This window comes from Onychomys torridus, chromosome 3, assembly GCF_903995425.1.
Source record: "Onychomys torridus chromosome 3, mOncTor1.1, whole genome shotgun sequence".
NCBI lineage: Eukaryota > Metazoa > Chordata > Mammalia > Rodentia > Cricetidae > Onychomys > Onychomys torridus.
Window position 1 is genome coordinate 111,879,028 of NC_050445.1, and position 24,677 is coordinate 111,903,704.

The following is a 24,677-nucleotide window of genomic DNA, read 5'->3' on the forward strand; positions in this document are numbered from 1 at the left end:
GACACAGCCTGCTACATGCCGCACATGCTTACTGCTCCACCAAAGATCTCCACACATCATTTATGTTTATTTCTTGCTGTTAGAGATCAAACCTAGTACAGGGTAGGAAAGTACTCTTAACACTCAACTATATTCCCAACCCTTAATACATTCTTTAAAAAAGTAGTCATATTTTCTATTCCCTCTTCCCTCATCCATCACATCCACAAAGACACATGAGCAGATTGACTGGACTCCTATGACAAATAGAGACAGGAAGAACAGAAGAGAGAAGCTATGGAGCAAATTAACAGGAAATCTTCACCTTCCAGTATATAACACAACTTTTCCCTAGCCTATAAGGCTAGGGTATTTTTCATCAAAAGAATAGTAAGGTTATGTTTTTAAGATTTTTATACACTAATAATTATGGAGGTCATACCTTCTATATCAATGTTCTGGTCAGGAATCTCCAGTTCAATAATATTCATGCTGGATTCTTTCCAAGAACCACTGAACATACTAGAAAAGTAGCCAGACTGAAAAAAAAAAAAAAGGTCAATGATTAGCTAGAACTTTGTCTTCAAAATATTTTTCTCATTTCTAATTCCAAGCAACTACCTAATCAAAACTAATCTAACATACCATTTCAGGAGAAAAAGAGCATCAAAACATCTACAGGAGGAAACAAATTAAAATACGGTCATTACAGGGTAGAGTGAACTACACGTTCAATTTGATACTGTTGCAAACCTAAACCAGATTCTATCTACTATCAGAGTCCCGACCCAACCGACCGCATCACTCTGGAACCTGGTCAGCTTCTCACCAGTCCCAGCAGCTCCTGGGAGCACACTGCAGCATTTCTCACAAGCAGCAGCATGCACACTGGTGTGATCCTGTACTCAGGAGAGCTCAAGAAACAAGTCTTCCTCAGACTACTTCCTTCTTCCTGTGGTCCCTCAGCATTTAAGGGTCCAGAGTACTCCCAGACCAGACCAGACCGGATGCACCCCAAAGAAATCCAAGACCCACAATTTAGTTTTATGTGACCACATGGCTTCTGAATTCCAACATAGGTAAAGTCTATCATTACCTACCATATCCATTCCTCATAATTAGCACTGTAGTACTTTAGAACATATCAATTATTAACTGATTAAAAGTTCCACTGCACATCAAATATATACAAATAATTAAAATAGAAGAAAATATAACATTTCTCAGCATTTAGGATCATCTGTTTGCAGTTGTGGCCCCAGGACACAGTCAACACCAAATGAGATGCTAAAGTGCATAGGTTTTCACACTCTAGTCCCCTGCAGGCCACTGTGCCTAATACAATGTAAATGTTATGTGATAATTACACTGTTTTTTAGGGGTGACAAAAGCTTTCTATGTTCAGTACAGACACAACTGTCTTTTTTCCAAATATTTGTAATGCATTACATCTGAGGTTGTGGAACCTGCAGATACACAAGACCAGTGTTCACAGTGGCCCATAACAAGGATACAGACAACTGTTTCTGTCTGAAGATGCTGGCATGTCATGAGACTGAGATGGTAACTAATCCGGTTTCACAGAGGCCACCTCACCTGTAAGTCAGTAAGAGACTGCCTTTTCTTTTAGGGATTCAAAAGATCGATACAGTAAAGATTGGTATTCTGATACACCCTGATTATAGACTTTGGGATATAAAGCGTTTCATCTTTCCTTCCTTCCTTAAAAGTTTCTGGACTATAGTCTTCAAATCAAAGTAAACTTGTTCAAAAAGAATTTTTAAAGGTTTTGATTAAAGTCGGGTGGTAGTGGCAGCACACGGCTGTATTCCCAGCACTCAGGAGGCAGAGGTAGGTGAGTCTCCGTGAGTGAGGCCAGCCTGGTCTCTAGATCGAGTTCCAGGACAGCCAGGGCTACACAGAGAAACCCTGTCTCAAAAAGAAAAACAAAGTTGTGATTTAAATGTGGGAGGAGGGACTAGAGAGACAGCTAAGCAGTTATGAGAACTTCCTGCCCTTTTTCAGGAGCTGAGTTCAGTTCCCTGCACCCACATAAGGCAATTCACTATTGGGGATCTGACAACCTCTACTGGGCTCTATGGGCACTGTACTCAACTGCACAAACCCACACCCAGACCCATATATAAATACATAAATTTCAAATGACAGAGATAAAGCAAGTTTTCAAAAGAAATCTAATTAAATGTGGAAGGAAAAATACTTTCCAACATCTTCGCTGGAAAATCCTAGCTCTATTGCCTCTGAGTCCATTATTCTCTGACAATGAAGGGAACACTAAATCCATGGATCAGAGCCCATGAGGTCTAGTACACTGATTGGATGAAAGGTAAGTGAAATAAAATGTCTAAGGGGCCTGGAGAGATGGCTCAGAGGTTAAAAGCACTTGATGCCAAGACTAACAACTTGAGTTCAATTCCCAGGACTGGTGGAAGGAGAGGATCAACTCCCACAAGCTGTCCGCTGACACATACACCCACCATGGCAAGCATGTGCACACACACAAACTAAGAATACATGTTTTAAAGAGAAAAACTGCCTGAGCTCTTAGCACCACGTTGTGTTCTATTTTGAAAATTCTGGGCCATTTTGAAGGGGAAAATAGAGACAGAAAAACTTCTAGCACAAAAGGCAAACAGGCACATCAGCCTAGTGACATTACCACTCACAGGTCTTGTCTTTAACTCCATTGGGTTTTCTAGGAAAGGGAGTAAACATTAACTTCCCATTCACTTTCTACAAAGAGCAATACTTCAGATAAACATATTCAAATCATTATAAAAGAAATTTAATAACCTTAACCTGAACATTACAGATTTTCTCCTCAATTCTTCCATTTTTCAGCAAAAGGCACTAAAACAAACTTCTTGACAACTAAGAGGCAACAGTGTGTGGAATAATCCTTTTGTACACTGTAAATATGTATTGTTCTCATTGGTTAATAAAGAACTGACTGGCCTATAACTGGGCAGGAGAGAATGGGTGGAAGAGCCAGACTAGGAGAATTTTGGGAAGAAGTGCGGAGTCAGAAGAGTGGCCAGGAGATGCAGAGGGAGCAAGACATGCTGGAGGGCAGGTAAAGCCATGAGCCATTTAGCAGCATGTAATTAATAGAAATGGGTTAATTTAAACTGTAAGAATTACCTAGTAACAAGCCGGAGCTATTGGCCGAGTATTTACAATTAATAATAAGTCTCTGTGTTTGTTATTTGGGAACTGGCAGGCTGGAAATAAAAGTCTGCCTACAAATGGTGCTCAAAACGTTTTTTTTTTATGAGTCGGGGATCGAACCCAGGGCCTTGCACTTGCTAGGCAAGCGCTCTACCACTGAGCTAAATCCCCAACCCAAAACCTTCTTTTTTTAATTAGACAAAAGGGGGGAAATGCTGTGGAATAATTCTTTTGAATACTGTAAAGATTTGTCATTCAAATTGGTTTAATAAAAGGCTGACTGGCTGGTAGTCAGGAAGGAAGTATAGGTGGGACAACCAAACTAAGTGTGCTAGGATGAAGAAGGGCAGAGAAAGAGGAGTCACTCTCCAGACAGAGAGTAAGCAAGACATACTGGACAGATAAAGCCATGAGCCATGTGGCAGCATACATTAACAGAAATGAGTTAATTTAAAATGTAAGAGTTAGCTAGTAACAAGCCTTAGCTATTGGCTGATCATTTATAATGGGAGCGCTTGCGGGACAGAAACTCCAGCCTACATAACAGTGGGTAGTATGACCAAGAATTTCAAAACCTGGTTTGCAGGCTGAAGCCAGCTTTCACTTGCAGGGCCCACCATCTTTCTTTCTAGCAGATACTTTACTAGGTGAGAGCGTACTACAAAATCCAGCCAAACAGCAGAACATACTCCAGAGACCCCAAACTTCTCTAAGCAGCTCCCCAGTGCCTAAAACATCAGTGAAATACTCACTTGACATAAGTAGATTTTGTGTAAGCTCCACTCTTCACCTAGAGCACAGATCTTAATGTCACTGTTCTCACCATTCAAAAACAACGTTTGATAGATGTACTTAGATGTGCTCTTTAATTTTTTCCTGTTAAGGAAACATAAAATTATATAAGCAAACAGCTTAGTGGGAGAGCACTAGCATCACTAGGCCCTGTCCAATGCCAACACATTAAAACATGCAACATTTCACTGATCTTCACATACAGTTAAGTCTCCTTTTGTCCTGTTTCTGTAAGATCCAACTTAACCACTGTGTGAATGAGGAGGAAGAGGCAGGTCAACAGAGGCTACACTGGGTGCTCTTACTAACAATAGATGGGTAAGGCAGGAGGGCGATATCTCTAGTCACCCTTTACAAGTTGTTGGTTCTAAATCAATTTAAGTTATTTGCTCAATAAACAAAGGCATGTCACAGCAATCACACTTTACTTATTTCCTTGTTTGGAAACCAGCGCTACGAGACGGAAGGTGGTGGAACACACCTTTAATCCCAGCACTCGGGAGGGAGAGGCAAGTGGATCTCTGTGAGTTCGAGGCCAGCCTGGTCTACAGAGTGAGTTCCAGGATAGCAAGGGCTACACAGAAAAACCTTGTCTTGAAAACAAAACAAAACAAAGAAACCAGTGCTATGGAAGATTCAATATTGCTGCAGCAAACTGTTACTCAACTATAATCCAGCTGGCAGAGTGCTTGCCTTGAATACCTAAGGCCCTAGCTCAATCCTCAGCAACACAAAAAAAGGGAAAAAAAATTACATTCAAGCTTATTTCAAACTAAACTAGTTAAAATTTTAAACTCATTGTTTTTCCCCACTAGACGAATGATTTGCAACCCTAGATCAAAGCTTTTCAAAACTCTGCTCCAAGGATAAGCATATTACAAGCCACTATTAAGGGTAGAGCTAAGAGACATGGACACTCTGTAACATCACCCCCCAGAGCACCACCTATTATCTATTATATCTGCAAACATATTAGACTTCTGCATGAGACTTATTTTAGTAAAATATCTGAATTGTGAAAGCTTGGCAACCACAGGGTTGAGGACACGGCTCGGATGGTAGAGTGCTTGCATAGCATGCACAAGGCCCTTGGGTTAAATCCTCACCACTGTACAGACCGGGTATAATGGGGCAAGTCTGTGTGCCCAGCACTGAGGAGGTATTGGAGGACAACCAGGAGTTCAAGGCCCTATTTTGCTAATAGCAAGTTTGAGGCCAGCCCAGACTTCATGGAAACCCTGACTTTAAAAAAAAAAAGGAAAGTTTGCAATCTCTCCTCTAGATGTACGAAAGAGAATGGTGGCCAGCAGAGGATGATCTAATTTTAAAATAAATAATTTTAGAGATGTTATTTATTTATTTATGTGTCTATACATCTGTATACATGCATTCACACATGTAGGTGCACATGCTTATGCATGAAGAGGTCACAAGAAGGCAGTGGAAGTCCTCCTCTATCATGCTTTTCTGTTGTTTGTTTTTAGAGACAGGGTTTCCCTGTGTAGCCCTGCTGTCCTGGAACTCACTCTGTAGAGCAGGCTGGCCTCATACTCGGAGATCCAGCTGCCTCTGCCTCCCAAGTGCTGGGATTAAAGGCACGGGCTGACATTGCCCGGCTCCTTTATAAGGCAGGGTCTCTCCCTGAACCTGTTGCTTATGTATTCTGGTAAGCTGGAAAACAGAAATCCCCTCGATCCTCCAGTCCCTGTCTCCCTCCCTGTCTTCCCCCAGAGATGAAGTTACAGGCGTGCACAGGACACCTGGGTTGGTCCATGGGTGCTGGGTTCATATATGAACTGCAGTTCTCATGAGAGTGAAGCAAGTGCTCTTAACCTTTAGCTCAGCCATCTGCAGCCCAAGCTAGCCTATCTTAAAGTTTCTGATGACTTCTGGTAGCTTTTCTAGTAGTGAAACTTTTTAAAATCTCCGGGGATGGACAGATGGCTTGGTGGCTAAGAGCATTGGATTCCCTTCCAGAGGACCTTGGTTTGATTTCCAGCATCTACATGGCTGTTCATAATAGTCTGTAACTCCAGTCCCAGGGGATCTGGTTACCTCTTCTGGCCTCTGAAGGTATACTACATGCACATGATTTGTGTGTGCACACACATAAAAATAAAAACAACAACAATAAACCCTTTTAAAATCTCTTCCTAGAAACAAAAATAATTGCTGGGTGTGATAGTTTTAATTGTTAACTTGACACAATCTACATTCACCTAAGAATAAAATCTCAAGCAGAGATTTATTGTCTGAATTGGGTAGGACTGTGGGTTTATCTCTGGGTTAACTTGATTATGCTAATTAAGGTGAGAAGACCCACCCATTGTGGGTGATACCTTTCTCTAAAAAGGTTCCTAAACTGTGTGTATGAAGGAAGCAGAGTACGCATGTGTTAATTCATTGTTCTCTGCTCTTGATTGCATACAATGTACCAGCTGCTTCCAGTTCCTGCCTTGATTTCTCTGCAATGATGGATGCAAACTGGAATTGTGAGCAAAATAAACCACTTCTTTCCCAAACAGTTTCCTCAGGGCGTTTTATCTCAGCTACAGGAGAAGAAACTGGGCGTGGTAGTGCACACCCATAACCTCAGAGCTCCTAAGACAGGAAGATCAAGAGTTCAAGGTCAGTCTTGGCTAAAAAGCAAGTCTGAAAGAGATCATCATGAAACAAAGCAAGAGGAAGTTACTGTCTTACCCAGTGTCTGGAATCAAGCATTGCATTAGTCAAGGTTCTCTAGAAAACACACACACACACACACACACACACACACACACACACACACACACCACACTTATAAGGGGGATTTATTAGAATAGTTACAGCTACTCTACCAACACAAAGTCCAAAAACCCAGTAGTTCAGTTCATGAGGCTGCCCAGAAAGTGTGGCCTAGATTAAAGGTGTATCTTCCTACCTCAAAAGATCTGGATTAAAAGTGTATCTTCTAGACTCAAAAGATCAAGATTTAAAATCAAGATTAAAAGTGGTGTTCCCACTTCAAATGATTTAATTATGAAAAAAATCCCTCACAGGTGTACCCAGCCCCTTGAGTTTTGGTTAATTTCAGATGGAGTCGAGTTGACAACTAAGAATAGCCTTTCGATATCAATTAGCAATCAAGAAAATGTCCACATGCTTCAAGACGTGTTCCATTTCAGACTCCCTCACATACCACTGGGCTGTCAAGTCAATAGCTGAAACTAACTAGAATTATCTAGAAAAACTAACTAGAATTATCACTAAACAAAAGTGAAGGAAAAGAGAGCCAGAGTCCCAAGGGAAACTCACAGCACAAGTGTAAGGATTCTGTCCTTAATTACGTCACCAGCTTGCAAAGGCGTCCCAGCCGAAATAGCCTTCCTTTTCCCTTTTCCTTTCTCTCTCCTTCCATCTGTCCTCTCTCCTTTCTGCTCTCTCCCCTCCTGTACTCCCCTCTCTGCGCTCTCTCTCTCTCTCTCTCTCTCTCTCTCTCTCTCTCTCCCAATAAAGCTCTAGAAAGGTAACTATGGCGCACTGACTCTTCTGTCCAGCACTCTCCTCCGTTGACATGGCCGCTGTGGGTGGCGGCCAGCCAAGGAGCGCTGTGAGCATAACCAACAACAAAGTAGGAATTTTCAAAAATGCATATTCACATGCCTGGAATTCTCAAACGACTATGCTCATAAAATGATAATGGGGTGCTGTAGAAAAGGATTACTCAGAACAAGAAAGAGATATTTAAAGACTCGCATTTGAGTCTCTGGATTGTCAGGATTCACCAACTACCAAGCTATCAAAAGACTCACAATAAGAGGCATTCATTACAATCTAAAATACCAAAGAAAAACTTTCAAAAGTTCAGAGGACAAAAAAATCTGGTCACCTAAAAAAACAGAATTGGACCAGGGTCATAATCTCCATCCATGCTTAGGCTAGAAAACCAGCTCATCATCAATGGATAAAGGTGGCTGACTGGATAAAGGTACCTGTTGCCAAGTCTAAGGGCTCAAGTGTGATCGACACCTGGAACCTTCACGGTGAAATGGGACAATCAAGTTCCGTCCTCTGACTTCTACATGGATGTGAACACATATGTACATGCACACCAAGTAAAAATACAATAATTTTTTAAAAAGTAGATGTTTATCTACAACACAACTTCTGCACCTAAGGTTCAGGAAATATAAAGGAAGAGGGGGAAGAAAGACTGTAAGAACCAGAGGAACAGGAAGTTTGCCTCACCAACATAGCTGCCTAAACAAGACCTGAAAAAGATGTATCAACAGACACGCTAACCTGGGAGAGGAAATATCACTGGGCCTCCGCTCTGGATGAAGAACTACAGGCAACTAGGGAATGCTGAGAGCTGGAGAATAGCCTGACCCAAGAAAGGCCGGCCCTTGACCTCATTATCCAGTACCAAGTGGTCAGCCCCAAATCACATTCGTACAAGCAACATTATACAGAGTAAACAGGTTGTGTTGTATAGTTAGAGGGAATAGAGGCCATGTATCTGAGAGAGAGGGGCGGGCTGGATACAGGGAGAAGGTTAAAGGGAACGAGGAAAACGATGCAATTAAATTTTAATTTCAAAAATAAAAACTATAAAAAGGAGATGTTTAAAGATATGGGAAGTCATATAAAGTACCATAATCAGTCAAAGGAAAAATAAGCCAAGACTAAATTTATATTATATAAGCAAAAATGATCACCTTTCTCCACTCTTTCATGAGAAAATTCTTGAAGATGTAGTTCACTGAAATGAAGAAGAAAAGGGGAGAAGCTACTGAAAACCCATCCATTCATAGAGCCTGGGGTCTAAGTCCCAGTTAATAATAATAATAATGAGAAGCAGGCAGGCCACACTGGAGGAAAAGAGTGGGGCCCTGTGGGAAGTCTAGGGCTCAAAGATGAGTTCTATGCAAGGCTACCTCAAAAGATGGAGAAAATCTCAAGATATGATGGAAGAGTATTATTTTATCATTGGAGGTAAAAAAGGCAGCTAGAAACTCTAGGACAACAAACCCCTCTTAAAAGGCGGCCAGGTCATGCATGGTGGCACTGACTTCAACCCCAGTACCAGGGAGGTGGTGGATCAGAGGCAGAAAGATCTCTGTGACTTCCAGGCCAGCCAGAGCTACACAGTGAGACACTGAAGGGGGGGGGGGTGGGGTGAGATGGCTCAGCAGGTAAAGGCCTTGCCCACCACATCTGAAGACCCGGGTTCAAACCCTAAAACCCACATGGTGCAAGGATAAAACTGACTCCCTCAAGTTGTCTTCTGATCTCTGCACCCGTACTGGAGCACATGTCTTCCTCAAACATAAATAACAGACAAAAACAGTCCAACAGCACTTGACAGGAGGTAAGAAAAGGATCCAGGGACTACGGATGTAGCTCATCTGATAGAGTGCTTGCCTAGCATCTACGAAGCCCTGGGTTTAATTCAAGCACGACTATATTGAGTTTGAGGCTAGCCTCTGGGCTAGCCTAGGATAAGTGACACTTTGCAAAATTCAGTCTATCCATGAGGTTAGCAAAAGCTTTCCTCTGGCATTAGGCCTGTGAAGTGTCATCTGTAAGCCTTGTCCATAGCCCAACATCACCGACTGACCTTTACACAGTTATAAGTACACATTGTTCACTAGATTTCCAATTTTTACAGACAACCTGTGGACAAGATGCAGAGAATCTGCTGCAGAACAGTGTGAATTTTAACAGCTTTTTTCATGAAAAAGATGGCAGTTAGCAAAAGGTTTAGCTGAGGGGTGGGCATAGAAGCTGAGACTTTTTCACAAGCAGCTTTGTTGAGGTGGAAAAGCACAAGAGAAGCTGACAAGGGAAAAGAACCAGCAAACAAAATGACAGATCCAAGCATGTTCTTACACCTTCAGCTACTCAGTCAGACATCTCCCACTATACACACACTCTAAAGTCTGACATGCATTTCCTTTCTTTTTTGAATCAGGGTCTCAAACCATAACCTAGGCTGTCCTGGAACCTGTGAGTCTCCTGTCCCAGCCTCCTAGGTGCTGGGAATATAGGCATGTGACACAACACTGGGCCTATTCCTGCATCTTTTTAAATACTCTGTCCACGACAGTTCTTTCCTGTTCTTTATTAGTATGGTTTATGTTCCCTTGTTCAGATTACTGTTTCTCCTTTTAAAAATGGGCTCTGTCATCTATTTCAACAATTACATTAAACATACATGGTCTACATACTGATCAAAGGGCATAGACTGTCTTATTGGATTAAAAAAAAGCAAGACTTAACTATATGCTGTATACTTACCTATCTTAAATATAAATACACAAATATAAATACACAAATACAGGCAGATCACTCAGACAATAAAGTGCTTTTCAAGTACAAAGACCTGAGTTGAATGGGGGGGGGGGGGGGGGGGTGAGCAGGGATGGGGACCAGGATGCCAAAAATTCAGGTGGAATTGCCAACATCTGTAATCCTAATGGGGCAGGTGGAAGGGCAGAAACAGGCAGATCCTTGGACCTTGCTGACTGGCTAGATTAGCCAATCAGTAATCTTCCAGTTTAGTAAAGAGACCCTGTTTCAAAAAGGTAAGGTGGAGAGCAATGCTGAAAGATCCAATGTTGGCCTCTGGCCTATACATGCAAGCACATCTGCACAGGTATGCCTATATAAAAAGTGAAAGCATGGTGCTGGGTCTATAGCTTGTCAGTAGAGTGCTTACCTAGAATAGATGAGGCCCTGGCTTATGCCAGGGAAGTGATGGGGTGGTTGGTTGATGGGATGTGGGATGAAGGTTGGAAAGGATGGAGCAGGTAATCAAACAATTACCAAAAGGAGGTGGGGGTGACGAAGTCGCTGAGGCTAAATAAAGAGGATGCACATCTTACGACATAAGAGTCAGCTCATGCTCATCAAAGAGTTTTAATACTTACTGAGTACACAAAAGACAGGCACTGTGGGGCTAGAGAGGTGACTCAGTGGTGACGAACACATACTGCTCTTACACAGGATCCAAGCACAACTCCCAGCACCCATATTAGGGAGCTCACAACACCCCTGTAACTCCAGGGAATCCAACACCCTCTCTAGACTCTGTAGAAATGTGCACAAACCCACATACACATACAGACACACACATAAGTAAAAATACATCTTAAAAAAAAAAAGCCAGGTGCTACACTTGTGCTCATTCTTAGGTCTTGAAACTCATTCTCTCATTCATTCTCGCTCTCTCTCTCTCTCTCTCAACATTCCCCAGCTCCTCCTTCCTCTTCCTTCTCTCCAGGGTCTCTATACATAACCCAGGAAGGACTTGAACTCACTATTTGACCCAGGCTGACTTCCAACTTAAGATCTTCCTGTCTTGGGCACCAGAGTGTACATATTACAGGCTTGTATCACTTTGCTGGGCTAAATCTGTGAACTCTATGAGGTGGAAGTAATACTTCCATTTTCTGTGCATCTATCTCGTAAATACATTCACACATAAAACTCTAACGAAAGGGTTCATATTTATAGTGATCTAGTTTTTACCTATGATACTTACATGTTAGCGCTACAACTGAGCCACATCTCCAACACCCATACTTTTTTGTCAACTAAAAGGCAATGTGTATGTAGCAAAATACTGAGCAGATAGTCTTTTTAAACTTTTATTGAAAAATTACATCTGTGTGATTCTAACGATGACCTTAAAAGAGAAAAAAAGAGCAAGCAGATTCCTACACAGATCACAGCTCACCTCAACAAGCAGAACTCTGACAAGACTTTGTTTTTTATTCAGGTAAATGCACAGTACTGCCAATCTTCTTATGTGCGATCACTGGTCCATCAAGTGGACAACACAGAGAAGTGTCCATATCAGGCACTACTATGTTCCTCTCTATACTGACTGAAGGCTAGTGGATGCACAGTAAGTTTTCCTGTGGCTACTCACTCAGGAAGCAAAGGCCCACTAGGGAAGGTCCGCGGACGGTCCGGCTAGTCCTTCCAGTCTCAGGTCGAGGCTCTGATATTCAGGAAGCTTCTGGGCAATGTGCAAAACCCTAGGCTCTTCAGCTCCCGCACTGACCCCAGGTCTGTCTGCAAACGTCCAGCTCCCGCTCTGACCCCAGGTTTGCTCCGCACGCGTCCAGCTCCCGCTCTGACCCCAGGTCTGTCTGCAAACGCCCAGCTCCCGCTCTGACCCCAGGTCTGTCTGCAAACGTCCAGCTCCCGCTCTGACCCCAGGTTTGTCTGCAAACGCCCAGCTCCCGCACTGACCCCAGGTCTGGCCCGCACGCGCTCAGCTCCAGCACTGATCTCAGGTCTGCCCCGCACGCGCTCAGCTCCCACACCGACCCTCCCCGCGCGGCCGCCCCGCACTCTCCCGTCAAGGGCACCGGCGGCCGGGCGCTCGGTACCTGCGCGGCGTGTTCAGCAGCCGCTGCTGCTCGTCGCCCTCGTCCTCGTCTTCGTCTGTCTCCGAGTCCGGGTGGCAGTAGCAGAATGTGCCGCTGCTGCGCTTGCGCTTGCGGCCGCCCGGACAGTAACAGAAGCCGTGGGCCGCATCCTCGCCCGCGTCTGACCTGCGGGCCGCGCCCCCAGAACCGGGCGTGGGCTCGGGCTGATCTGCGCGCCCCGCGGGCCGCAGCACCCGGCTGCTCAGCGCGCCCATGACTCCGGCGCCTAGGGAGCGCCGAGGGGCCGCCCCGCCATGCCTGACGCCCCACCGCCTACTCGGCCTCCGCCTCGCGCTCAGCCCCAACCGCCGCCGAGAACGCAGTCGTCTCCATCCTCCGCCCCGCCCGCCGCGCTTGAGCCGGCCGGCTCCTCAAGACCTCACCCCCTCGTTCTCGCAACAAAGCGCGCGCCGCAGGGCGCATGCGTGCGGCGAGCCCCCGGAAGGGGCGGGGGCATCTGGCCTCGGGGGCGGAGCCTGGTCGGCATGGTTGCGCAAGCGCGGGAGTCGGGCACGCCTCCGCGGAAGCTCAGCCGGGGTAGGGCGAACTTTCAGTGCTTCCGGCTTTAACCGAGGGGCGTAGGTGCTGTGTGCCTTGTCATCGACGGATCAGGGGACCCCTGTCGTTGATTCTTCCCGCGAGGCTCCTCGAGTCCGGGGTCTTCTCCAGCCCTGTGCAGTCATTTTGTGGATGGACATGTCATTAAGGCCTTTGCTTCCCTCCCAGGCTCAGGGCCGTGCTGTCACGGCTAGCATTGTTGACAGGCGTCAGTCTGGAGCCACAGTCAGCCTCCAGTGCCTGGCTCCTTTCTTCTGCCTTGTTTTGATTTGATTATTTTATTGGGTCAGAGTCTTGTATTACATGCTGACCTTCGACTCTATATAGAATGATCTTGAACTTCTGATGTCCTGTGTCCACCTCTTGACTGCTGGGATTACAGGCACGTGTCATATCGCCTGCCCATTTAACTGCTGGGGATCTGACCCAGAGCTTCGTGAATGCTAAGCAAGCACTACCAATTCAGCTACATACCAGCCCTCGATTTGTTTGTTTTGTTTTGTTTTGTTTTGTTCTGTTTTCTTTAAAGGAATGGTCTCATTCTGAAGCCCAGGCTGGTCAGTACTCCTCCTTCCTGAGCCGCTGAGTGCTGGGAGTTGAGGCGTGAGCTACCATGCCGGCCTTCTATACTTTTCCAAGTAAAATGTTTATAATGAAATGTTTCAATAGAGCAAAACAAATACCTGCGGACCCACTAGGGGATTGGAATTTTATCCCATTTATTTTGATTTGCTCTCCTTACCTCTTCAGCTTTATTGAGATATAACGGAGAATGATAAAAGTATGAGAAAAACCCCTTGTGTACCCACTCTCTGCTTACATCCTCGCCCTCTCCATGCCATTTCTGTGCATGTTTCTACACGCACACCCATAGACACCCTTTTCTGCTGCACATTCAGACATATAATTTAAATGGAACCAGACCCTCCCAAACCTATGATTCAGAACCTTTCTCCTCTCTTAAAGCTATACTTTGGACTAAATCTTTATTGTCACTACTCATTGTAAGACCGGTGATTTACCTACTTCTTCCCTGAGGGGCTTCAGTTACTTCTACGTTAATGCTTCTTCAGAACAGATACAAACATTATGCACAAAAGCTTCATCAAGGGGTTGGGGATTTAGCTCAGTGGTAGAGCGCTTGCCTAGCAAGCGCAAGACCCTGGGTTCGGTCCTCAGCTCTGAAAAAAAAAAAAAAATTAAAAAAAAAAAAAAAGCTTTATCAAGCAGATCACCGAAAATAGATTTTCTCGGAAATTTTCAACTTTGTGAGCTCTTGCCAAGTTTTCCCCAGAACTGCCTGCGTCAATGTGCCATTTCCACTCCCTTTGGGCAGGCCACTGAGGACCTGGGAGAATAGCGATTGCAAGGGAATACACTGCATGCACAAAATGCAAAACGTGTGCCCGGAGCCATCTTAAATACTGTGCAAGAGGCCTTGGTGTGTGGGCAAGTAGACTACAACATGGTGACCTCAAGTCTCACTAAATTCTTAAAAGGAAAAACAACCATATTGGTCTTGCTTAAGGAACCTTAGGTAAATGGTTCCCTGGTGATAGATAGTATTACTGAGGGAACCCATGGGAATGTCCATAAGAATCTGCTACAGTTACACAGGACTTACCCTACACCCGCGCAGAGCAACAGCAGTCAGGCAAGAACGTACTTAATTCCCTCTGCTCTTCTCCATGCTGCTATGACCCAAGCAGGAAGGATGGAGAGAGAAGAGGGGCCTACCATCTCCCTTCCTGCAGCCAGATTCCCACTGGCAACAGGCCAGAACTGACCCAGGGGAAAATCTCAAATCACACTTGGAATTTTGACTCATGTTGGTGACTGAAATGACATTGTTTTGGGACCTTAAGGGGCTACACAGTAGGACTTCTGCAAAGTCATAAATCATAAACACAAAAATTGTAACTTTCCACCCTCCCTCTGAATTTACACCTGCACTCAGTCACAAAACACTGAAATTTGTTTTTAAAATTCTGGCTAAGGCGTCATTTAAAGGTAAAACATCTACTAAAACCAAAACAAAGAACCTCATAATGCTTCCAAAAACACAATGAAGCTGGAGTAGAGATTCCACAGCCCTGAAGTGGCAGCGTCAATTCCTGAATCTGTGTTAATTGGAATGACTGGTCACGTAGGCATGTTGTTGATGATCCCCACACCAAAGTGCAGTCCCATTGCAGCAGGAACAAAGGGATGTGTGTGTTCTTTGTACACCTGTAACTTTTGTCCTGTGTGGTGCTAAGAAAAGCAAGGTACGACTCTATCCCACCAAGCTATATTTTTGGCTTTATAGGTGACATTTACTATAAACACTCCACTGAGTAGAGCAGAATGTCACTCATTTTCAGAGAGCAAGCTGCCATGTTATTTAATGTCACGGAGTAGTGTTTGGCATACACAAATATTAATGATTTTGTTTTTTGTTTGCTACTTTATTTTGGTGTGAGAGAGGGATGTCATCCCTTGTTCTCTCCACCCTGTGGGTTCTGGGGATTGAACTCAGGTTGTCAGGCTTGGCAGCAAGGGCCTTTACCCACTAAGCCATCTCAATGTCATGTTATTTATTTGGGTGTGTGTGTACTTACTTGAGAGCATCTGAGTGTGCCAATGTAGAAACCAGAAGTTGCTACCAGTGTCTTACTCTCTGTATCCTCCTCCTCCTCCTCCTCCTCCTCCTCCTAATCATCATCATCATCATCATCAGAGACAGGGTCTTCCACTGAACCTGAAGTTCATTGATTCAGCTATAAGGGCTGGCCACTGAACCCTGGGATCTGTGCATCTCCACATCCCAGCTTTGGGGTTACAAGCATACACTCACTGGCTATGCTTGGATTTCCACTGGTGTCAGGGACCCAAACACTGCTCCTCATGCTTGAGCAGCAAGCATCTTACTCACTGAGCCCTCTCCCCAGCCCTTGTTTTGCTTATTTGAGACAGGGACTTATGTGCTCAGGCTGGGCTCACACTGGCTATGGAGCCTGCAGAGCCTGAAGTTCTGATCCTCCTGCCTCCACCTCACTAATGTAAACATTGGTCTTATAAAAGCAGGAGAACATATGATTAATGTGACATTTTTTTTTATGTTGAAGCTTAGTATCACAATTCCTTCAGAATAGTTCCTTCCATGGTTCAGGGTGAAAAAAAAATCTCTGACATGGAAAAACCAAACAAAGAATACACATCCCTTTAAAGTCACCATTTTTAATTAAAATTTTTCTCACATTGTATACAAACCAAACTCCATGATTACATGCAAAGCACCATTTCTGAATGACTGTAAAATCAAAAGGGCATAGTGGGAATCAAATCAACAATCTAAAGAGATTATTTTAGCAGAAAAAAAATTTCCCTTAGGTTGTCCACAACCCAGAGCATCACACACCAGAAGAACTTCAGACAAACCTTGCTCTTTCCCATCACTTTTGGGCAAGATTAGGACAGACTTAGGTTCTGACTTTGGAATGCTCAACATGACTGATAACCAGACACATGGGCTCTGTTTGACCACACTTGAAATTGAACTTCTTTAATGAGTTGGTAACTGTGCTGCACTTCATGGGGGAGAAAGTGGTCTCAGTGCAGGAGGAGATGGATCCTGCCACACCAAACACACTATCAGCTAACATGATAGACAAAGCCAAAGAAAGGACGCTCATGAGAACTTCAATCCACAGCTGTGTAAAATGGGAAACCGGATGGAAGTTCTCAGTAGCACATGCCCTGGGTCCCACATGACGATGCCTGGCTGCCCAGGAAAGGGAACTGCTTCTGTCCTGTAAAATTCTTACTGAAAAGAAAATCCAAAAGGATTTAGTGCATTCAATCTCTGCAAAAACACAAATGGAGAAAGAATCAGCAAAGATGTGGAGACATTCTAATTCTAATTCTAAATCTCCATTTAGCTCTTAAAAGCTTTGAAAGTACAGGTTTAAGGCATCAAAATGACTAATTATAGATGATAATAACACAGTCTGGATCATAGGAGGCAACTGGAGGCGTTTTAATTGGAAATAAGCATTTGAGATAATGTTAATAGCAGAGCAGAAAAATGAAGTTAAAAAAAAAAATCAGTGTTAAGAATTGTTGTGTCTTGGGTCTTGTTTTAATCATCTCCTCCACAGAGAATGAGGAGAACCTTCCTGTAGTCTCCGGAAGTGTCACCCTGGGAGAAAGGAGATCATGGTTACCCACAGTTAAGAGATTCTTAGACAGTTACACAGTTCAAAATCACCTAAGTTCATTTTGCAAGCATGGCGAGATTTTTCTCAGGTTCTCAAATTTTTTTTTTTTTTAATTACAAAAGTAATGGTTTGGCCTGAGAGATGGCTGGGACACTAAGAGCATTCCTTGCTCTCACAGAGAACCTGATTTTGGTGCTCCCAGTTGCCTATAACTACAGGTCCTGGGCGATCTGGCACCTTCTTTTAGTCTCCTTGGGTACTGCACACACGAGGCATATATATATACACACACACATATACATAGATATACAAAAATAATAATCTTTTTAAAATAAAAGTAATACTTGTTCTATATTTAAAAAATACTTAAAAAGAGCATAGAAAGACCCATAATCCCATGACCTATGGGTCACTGTTGTTAACATTCTGACATGTTCCTGTCCCTTAGTCTTTTCTCTTTGCCTGCAGATCCCTATGTGATGAGACTGTAGTACAGTAACCATCTATGCCCTTATTTTGCTCTTTTTATTTTTGGTGGTACCAGGGACTGAACCCATGCTAGGCAAGTGTAGGCAAGTGCTCTACCAATGAACCATGTACACCCAACCTCTGTATCCTGCTTTTTCATTACAGTATTATTTAATGATTACAGAACATTTCCCTCCCCATTGTCAGATGTTTATGTGGTCTTTGATGTTTCAATATAGCAAAGTTTGTTGAATAAAGCACCTTGCAGATGAGTTTTTATGATTTTTCCTCATAATTTGCTTTGAATACATTTTCATAAAATGAAAGATACTAAATTAATATTGTGAATTTTTCTAATACTTTTCATATGAGTTGCAAAATAGCCTTCCAGAGAGGTCCTATAATTTCTATATGGAAATGTTTATGGCCTAATAAATACATTGTAGTTTTTCCTTATCATTTATTTATTTATATTTTTGGCACTGAGGACTGAATCCAGGGCCTTGTGTATACACTAAGCAGCAATACCCTAAGCCCAATAAATCAGTTTGGGTTACTTCTTAATGGGTACTGAGACAGATGGAACTCTAAGAGTTCAAATTTTAATATTTGTCAAAATGAATAGCAATATATTATTAATTTGTTTCATTGATCTGTGAAACAATAAGTATGTATTAAAGTTAGTGACTGGCATAGCATTGTTGCCATTGTCTTCTTATGGCACTGTCCCAGTTAGGTTTCTGTTGCTATGATAAAGCAACTTGGGGACGACAGGGTCCATTTGGCTTCTCTACCCCAGGTCACAGTCCAATAAGGGAAGCCAAGGCAGAATTCAGGGCAGGAACCTGGAGGCAGGAACCTGGAGGCAGGAACCGAAGCAGAGGCCATGGAGGAGTGCTGCTTACTGGCTTGCTCCCCATGGCTGGCTAAACCTTGCTTTCTTATACATCCCAGGACCCAGAACCACCTGCCCAGGGGTGGCACTGCTCACAGTGGACTGGGCCTCCCCCATCAATCATTGTTGAAGAAAATGCCCCACAGGCTTGCTTGCCTACAGGTCAAGCTGGTAGGGGATTTTCTCAGCTAAGGTTTCCTATCCTCAGATGACTCCAGCTCATGTCAAGGTGACAGCACAGGCAGGCATTCCAAAGCTTTGTGACAATTCATTCTCTCAGTCCCCACTGCCTGCTGTGTGCGTGTGTGTGTGTATGTGTGTGTGTGTGTATGTGTGTGTATGTGTATGTGTGTGTGTATGTGTGTGTATGTGTGTGTGTGCATGTGTGTGTATGTGTGTGTATATGTGTGTGTATGTGTGTGTGTGCATGTGTGTGTGTGTATGTGTGTGTGTATGTGTGTGTGTGTGCATGTGTGTGTGTATGTGTGTGTATGTGTGTGTGTACATGTGTGTGTGTGCATGTGTGTGTGTGCATGTGTGTGTGTATGTGTGTACATGTGTGTGTACGTGTGTGTGTACGTGTGTGTGTATGTGTGTGTATGTGTGTGTGTATGTGCATGTATGTGTGTGTGTATGTGTGTGTATGTGTGTATGTGTGTGTATGTGTGTGTGTATGTGTGTGTATGTGTGTGTACATGTGTGTGTATGTGTGTGTACATGTGTGTGTATGTGTGTGTATATGTGTGTGTATGTGTGTGTATGTGTGGTGTATGTGGGTAATGTGTGTGTATGTGTGTGTGTGTACATGTGTGCGTATGTGTGTGTGCATGTGTGTGTATGTGTGTGTACATGTGTGTATGTGTGTGTGTTATATGTGTGTGTATGTGTGTGTGTATATGTGTGTATGTTGTTGTACATGTGTGTGTATGTTGTGTATATGTGTCGTGTTATGTGTGTGGTGTATGTGTGTGTATGTTGTGTGTACATGTGTTGGGTGGCATGTGTGTGTGTTGTGTGTGTGTGGTGTGTATGTTGTGTGTGTGTATGTGTGTGTGTATGTGTGTGTGTGCATGTGTGTGTATGTGTGTGTATATGTGTGTGTATGTGTGTGTATATGTGTGTGTATGTGTGTGTATGTGTATGTGTGTGTGTATGTGTGAGATAAGCTAGAGGCGGACACTGGGTGTCTTCTCTTATCACTCTACACATTATTGAGAAAAGGTATCTATCTCACTGAACCAGGAGCTCACCCACTGGGAAAGACTCGCTGACCAGTGAGTCTCATGGATCCTGGGGTCTCTGCCTTTGCCTGCTTGCTGTTACTCCTTTTATGTGGTACCGGGGAACCAAACTCAAGTCCTCATGCTTGTATGGCAAGCATTTTGCCCACTGAGTCCCCTTGTCCCCTTGCCTGACACTCTTTCTTCTTAATGGCAGCTCTCAAATGGTCAGTGTCTTCCCTGTTTTCAGGATATTTAATTCACAGGTCAAATCTTGATGAGGAGTTTGCTGTATAAGCAACCCAAGCTTCTTGGAAATTAGTCTCAGCTTCATATTGATGAGACTCTCCAGGCTTCTTAAAGAAGCAAAGGAATTAATGAGGGGTTAGGAGGGGTGAGTCAGTTTTCACCACACCCACGCCATCTTAGAACTCCTGACTGTCTGGTACCCAGTAAAGAACAGTCAGCGGGTAGGGGCCAGAGGGGGAATGCTTTCTCACATTTCCAGCAGACCCTGCTGGCCCTGCAAAGGATTCTAGGCTCAGCTTCCTCTGCCACCATTACCAGGCAGATGAGGAAGTTGTGCTTTTAAAAGTATTCATTAAGGGTTGAGAATGTAATTCGGTGGTACAGAACCTGGAGCCTTGAGTTCAATCCTCAGTGTGTGTGTGTATACACATACACACACACACACACACACACACACACACACACACTCATTAAATTTTGACCTTTGGGGAAAGAATGAGGAACCATGAGTGACTGCAATTACTGTATGCAAGGATCTAAGGAGAAAGAAGTATTCACCCTAGAGAACAGCTACTGTTGGCCTCACAGGTCAAAGAACTCAGTGCTGTGGAGAAGGTATTCACATGAGAACAGGTGACCAGCTGTGAGGACCTGCCCATTCCTTACAGGGAGCCTCTTAGGAAAAGCATCATGTGGAAGAAGCATGTAGATTATAGGAGTTGTTTTTTTTTTTTTTTTTTTCGAGACAGGGTTTCTCTGTGTAGCTTTGCGCCTGCCTTTTCCTGGAGCTCACTTGGTAGCCCAGGCTGGCCTCAAACTCACAGAGATCCACCTGCCTCTGCCTCCCGAGTGCTGGGATTAAAGGTGTGTGCCACTACTGCCCAGCGATTATAGGAATTTGTGATGGATTATTTAATGAGAAATATCTCCCATAGGCTCATGTGTTTAAAAGCTTGGTCCCCAAGTTTTTGGTGGCACTGTTTAAGAAGTTATGGAACCTCTAGGAGGTGCAGCCTTGCTGGAGGAAGTGTGTCACTAAGGGCAGGCCTGGAGGTTTTCTAGCCTCGCTCCATTTGCTCTGTACTGTTTCCTGTATTCACATCAAATGGGGCCAGCCAGCTTCCTGCTCCTTTGGCCCACCGCCATGCCTTCCCTCCTCTGGAACTATAAACCAACGTAAACTATGTCTTCCTTAAGTTGCTTCTGGCATGGCATTTACCCAGAGAAAGTAAATGACAGCACACAACTTCTGCCCAATTTGTTTCCCCATTCATTGGGCGCCTTGATGGCAGGCACGTGACAGATCTTGGAGGGAAGAAACAGAGAAATAATAAGAGCCATTGAGAGCTCAAATAATGGGGTGTATACCAGTTACAGACACAGCTCTTACATATCTCAAAGACCCTAAAGTTTGCAATACCAAATACTGGAATGAATTTTGTGAGGTTATTGCTAACACACCTTTTTCCTTTATTTTTTCTTTTCTTTTCTTCTTCTTTTTCTTGAGTTGAGGATTGAACCCAGGGCCTTGCGCTTGCTAGGCAAGCGCTCTACCACTGAGCTAAATCCCCAACCCCTATTTTTTATTTTCTGTGTTTGGGCATTTTGCACACACACACACACACACACACACACACACACACACACACATGTCTGTGTACTACATGTATGCAGCACCCATGGAGGCCAGAAGAGGCTGTTAGATTTCTAGACCTGGAGTCACAGGTGGTTGTGAGCTGTCATGTGGGTGCTGGGAATGGAAATGAAGTCCCTAGAAAGAGCAGTCAATTCTCTTAACTGCTTAGCACTCCAGGCCCTGGTATTCTAACCTTTCAGTTGAAAGATGTTTGAGACTGAGGTCGGGGTGATGCTTCCTCTCTCTAGTCTGTTCACTTGAACAGGTCAGTTACTTCAAGTGTTAGGGCTTCTTATACTACACATGCTTTGAATAGAAGCAGTACTGAGTCACTGCTCCGGAATTTTCATCCTTGTTTGAGGCCAACATGAACTTATTATTGTCTCTAGAAGGTAAACATTTCAAGCTTGTACACCGTGAGAAAGGAAGGACCCTGGAATCCCCTAGGCAGAGGGCTGTCTTCGTTGGGAATGGCAGGCTGAGGAGGAGGAAACCAGTGCTGCTGTCCGCCAAGGCCAGCCCTGTGCTCACTGTGGTGTCCTACCTTAATGAAAGAGTACAAAGACTTTCCATAGAGCCTCTTGAAGTTTGCCCGGATGTCCAGCATGTCAATCTCTGCCCGAGAAACCATCACTCTGATGAGGGTGCTGTCATCAGTACCTAAGCCCTGAGGAAGGGAGCAAGATCTTGCATCAGGTGAGACTCTTCGTGGTCCCGCAAGGCAAGACAAGGTGATAGAGACTCCACTACAGCATCCTTTGCTCTATGACATGGGATGTCCAAGGAGCATCCTCAGGCCTTAATTTGGGATGCAGGGCTTGACACGGCTTATCTTTCCAACACTCTCTGCTTTGACCTGAAGACATTGTTGCGCCTTTCCAAAGACAGACTCTGTGCTGTTCAGCAGCCCTGTGTCATCTACTATCCCCCCACCCCCCGCCCTGTGGAAAGCTTCCCTCAAGGTTCTGCTTAAACAGAACAAGCTGGTTTTGTTTTCTTTTTCCTTCCTTCCTTCCTCCCTCCCTTCCTTCCTCCCTCCCTTCCTTCCTTCCTCCCTCCCTCCCTTCCTTCCTCCCCCCTCTTCCATTTATTACTAAGACAAGGCCTTGCCATAGAGCCCAGGCTGGCCTCAAACTAAGCAATCCTCCTTTTTCAGCCTCCCAAGAGCTAGACTTTCAGGTGTGCGTCAGCATGCCTGGCTCCAATTTCCTTGAATGTTCTTTTCAAATCCTCCCTCAAGAACATTGAGAAACTATACTCTGTCCTCTGTACTCTGTACAGTGGGTATTGAACTGCTGTCTTCCATTGTGTCTTACCATGTTTTCTGCATGTTTTATTTCCTCTGAGGACAGATATTCTTTAAAAGCAAAGACTCCCAACCGGGTAAGATGGCACAGGCCTGTGACACCAGCACTTGGAAGGCTAAGGCAAGATGATCAGGAGTCCAAGGCCATCCTCAGCTACACAGAGAATGCTAGGCCAGCTTGGGCTACATGAGAACTTGTCTCTGAAGAACAACAAGAAAACCCAAGCACTCGGCTTCCTGGTTTCCTGTCCCTCTTGGGGTTCTCGGCAGGGCTGGCTACACAGGACCCAACACAGATCTGGGAACCTGGCTCTGAAGCTCCAGTTTGCCTCCTTGGGGCACTTCCTCCTCCATGAACAGTGTAAACAAGCTTGTATACTCTGTATGCCTCAGTTTCTCCACTTGTGAAACAGTTGGTGCCCCTGCTTCTCTTTGGGGGATAAATTAATCCATACATGTAAGGCCGCGGGAACAGGGCTCCGTACATCACAAGTACACAGAGAACAGTACTCAGCATGATCAGCAGCAGTATTTAGGGAGGGATACAACATGGAGTCGAGTTGGCTGTTCCAGGGTGGAATTCGGGTGGCAAACCCAAGAAGGCAGCCAAAAAAAAGTCCCACCGCCCTTCAAATGATAAAAGCGAAGCCATTTACCTTCATGGATTTATAAAGCCGTTCAGCAAAATATGCCGGTTTGTTCCTCATGCATTTCACTGTGGAGAAAATGAACAACACGAAGTGAGCACAGGCCACGCCCCTGCCCACCAGGCCACGCCCCTGCCCACCAGGCCACGCCCACTCTCAGGAGTGCTTCCCTTCTCTTAATAAATTATCTCTATTTCCATAAAAAGAAAAATGAAAAGACTACAGAAAAAATCCAAGAACAAGGAAAACTGACAGTTATTCTGTTTCTACAAAGTCTCAATAAATATTTCCTGCTGGCTTTGCGAGACCCATTTAAGCCAAGCACCACTTCCTGAACACAGTCTGCTCTCCAGGCCCCTTATACGGTCAGGATCCTCGGCTTCTCAAGGTCCTGGGGAAGTCATTAATGATGGCCATCAAAGCGAGGGTGGCTTGTAGTTTCAAAATGATTATTCCATCTGCCGTATAAAATAGTTGTGAGGGGGCTGGCTCAGGGGTTAAGAGTATTTGTTCTTGCTGAGGACTAGAGTTCAGTTCCCAGCACTGACATGATTGCTTACAACTGCCTGTAAGTCCAGTTTCAAAGGATCTGACACCCTCTTTTGACCTCTGAAGGTTCAAGACATGCACATGATATAACCACCCATTGGCTCGCCAGATGCACTAACATGGCATCATCTTTCTCCTATAATGAGAGAGAAGAGTGCCAAAGACCAAAACAAAAACCACAAGTCCCCTGGCACAAGAGCAGTCAAGTCACACAAAATAGTTCTTTTTTTGCTTTGCTTTTTTCAGACAGGTTCTGACATATCCCAGGCTGGTCTTGAACTCACTATGCAGCTGAGGATGCTTTTGAACTCCTGATCCTCTTGGCTGCCTCGACCTCCCAAGTACTGTAATTACAGGTTTGCATCATGTCTAGCTTTGCAAATATTTCTTGTTTAAAGTTGTAGAACAGCCAGTTGGGGCTGCTCATGTCTATTATCCCAGCACTCCTAGCCAGGATAGGAGGATTGCTACATGTTCAAGGCCAGCCTTGGCTATTGAATGAGACTATCTAGAAAAAGAAAAATCTGGGGCTGGAGAGATGTCTCAGTAGTTAAGAGCACTGGCTGCTCT

At 44.3% G+C, this 24,677-nt stretch overlaps 2 protein-coding genes across 3 annotated transcripts in view; both read right to left on the reverse strand.

Annotated features, from left to right (window-relative positions):
* The window catches only part of Gmcl1 (germ cell-less 1, spermatogenesis associated), a 38,771-nt gene extending 25,955 nt beyond the window's left edge, over positions 1–12,816 (reverse strand). Inside the window, exons 1-3 of the mRNA XM_036182115.1 lie at positions 12,342–12,816; positions 3,921–4,044; positions 422–518 (exon numbers count right to left, since the gene is read on the reverse strand). Coding sequence (XP_036038008.1) covers positions 422–518; positions 3,921–4,044; positions 12,342–12,595 — 475 coding nt within the window. The 5' untranslated portion in view covers positions 12,596–12,816. The remainder of the gene's footprint in view (positions 1–421; positions 519–3,920; positions 4,045–12,341) is intronic.
* Positions 12,817–16,146: 3,330 nt separating this feature from the next.
* Positions 16,147–24,677, reverse strand: part of Anxa4 (annexin A4) — a 56,846-nt gene continuing 48,315 nt past the window's right edge. For both annotated transcript variants that reach the window (XM_036181469.1, XM_036181470.1), the window contains exons 11-13: positions 23,568–23,626; positions 22,150–22,272; positions 16,147–17,118 (exon numbers count right to left, since the gene is read on the reverse strand). In XM_036181469.1, the coding sequence (XP_036037362.1) occupies positions 17,059–17,118; positions 22,150–22,272; positions 23,568–23,626 (242 nt within the window). In that variant the 3' untranslated portion in view covers positions 16,147–17,058. The remainder of the gene's footprint in view (positions 17,119–22,149; positions 22,273–23,567; positions 23,627–24,677) is intronic.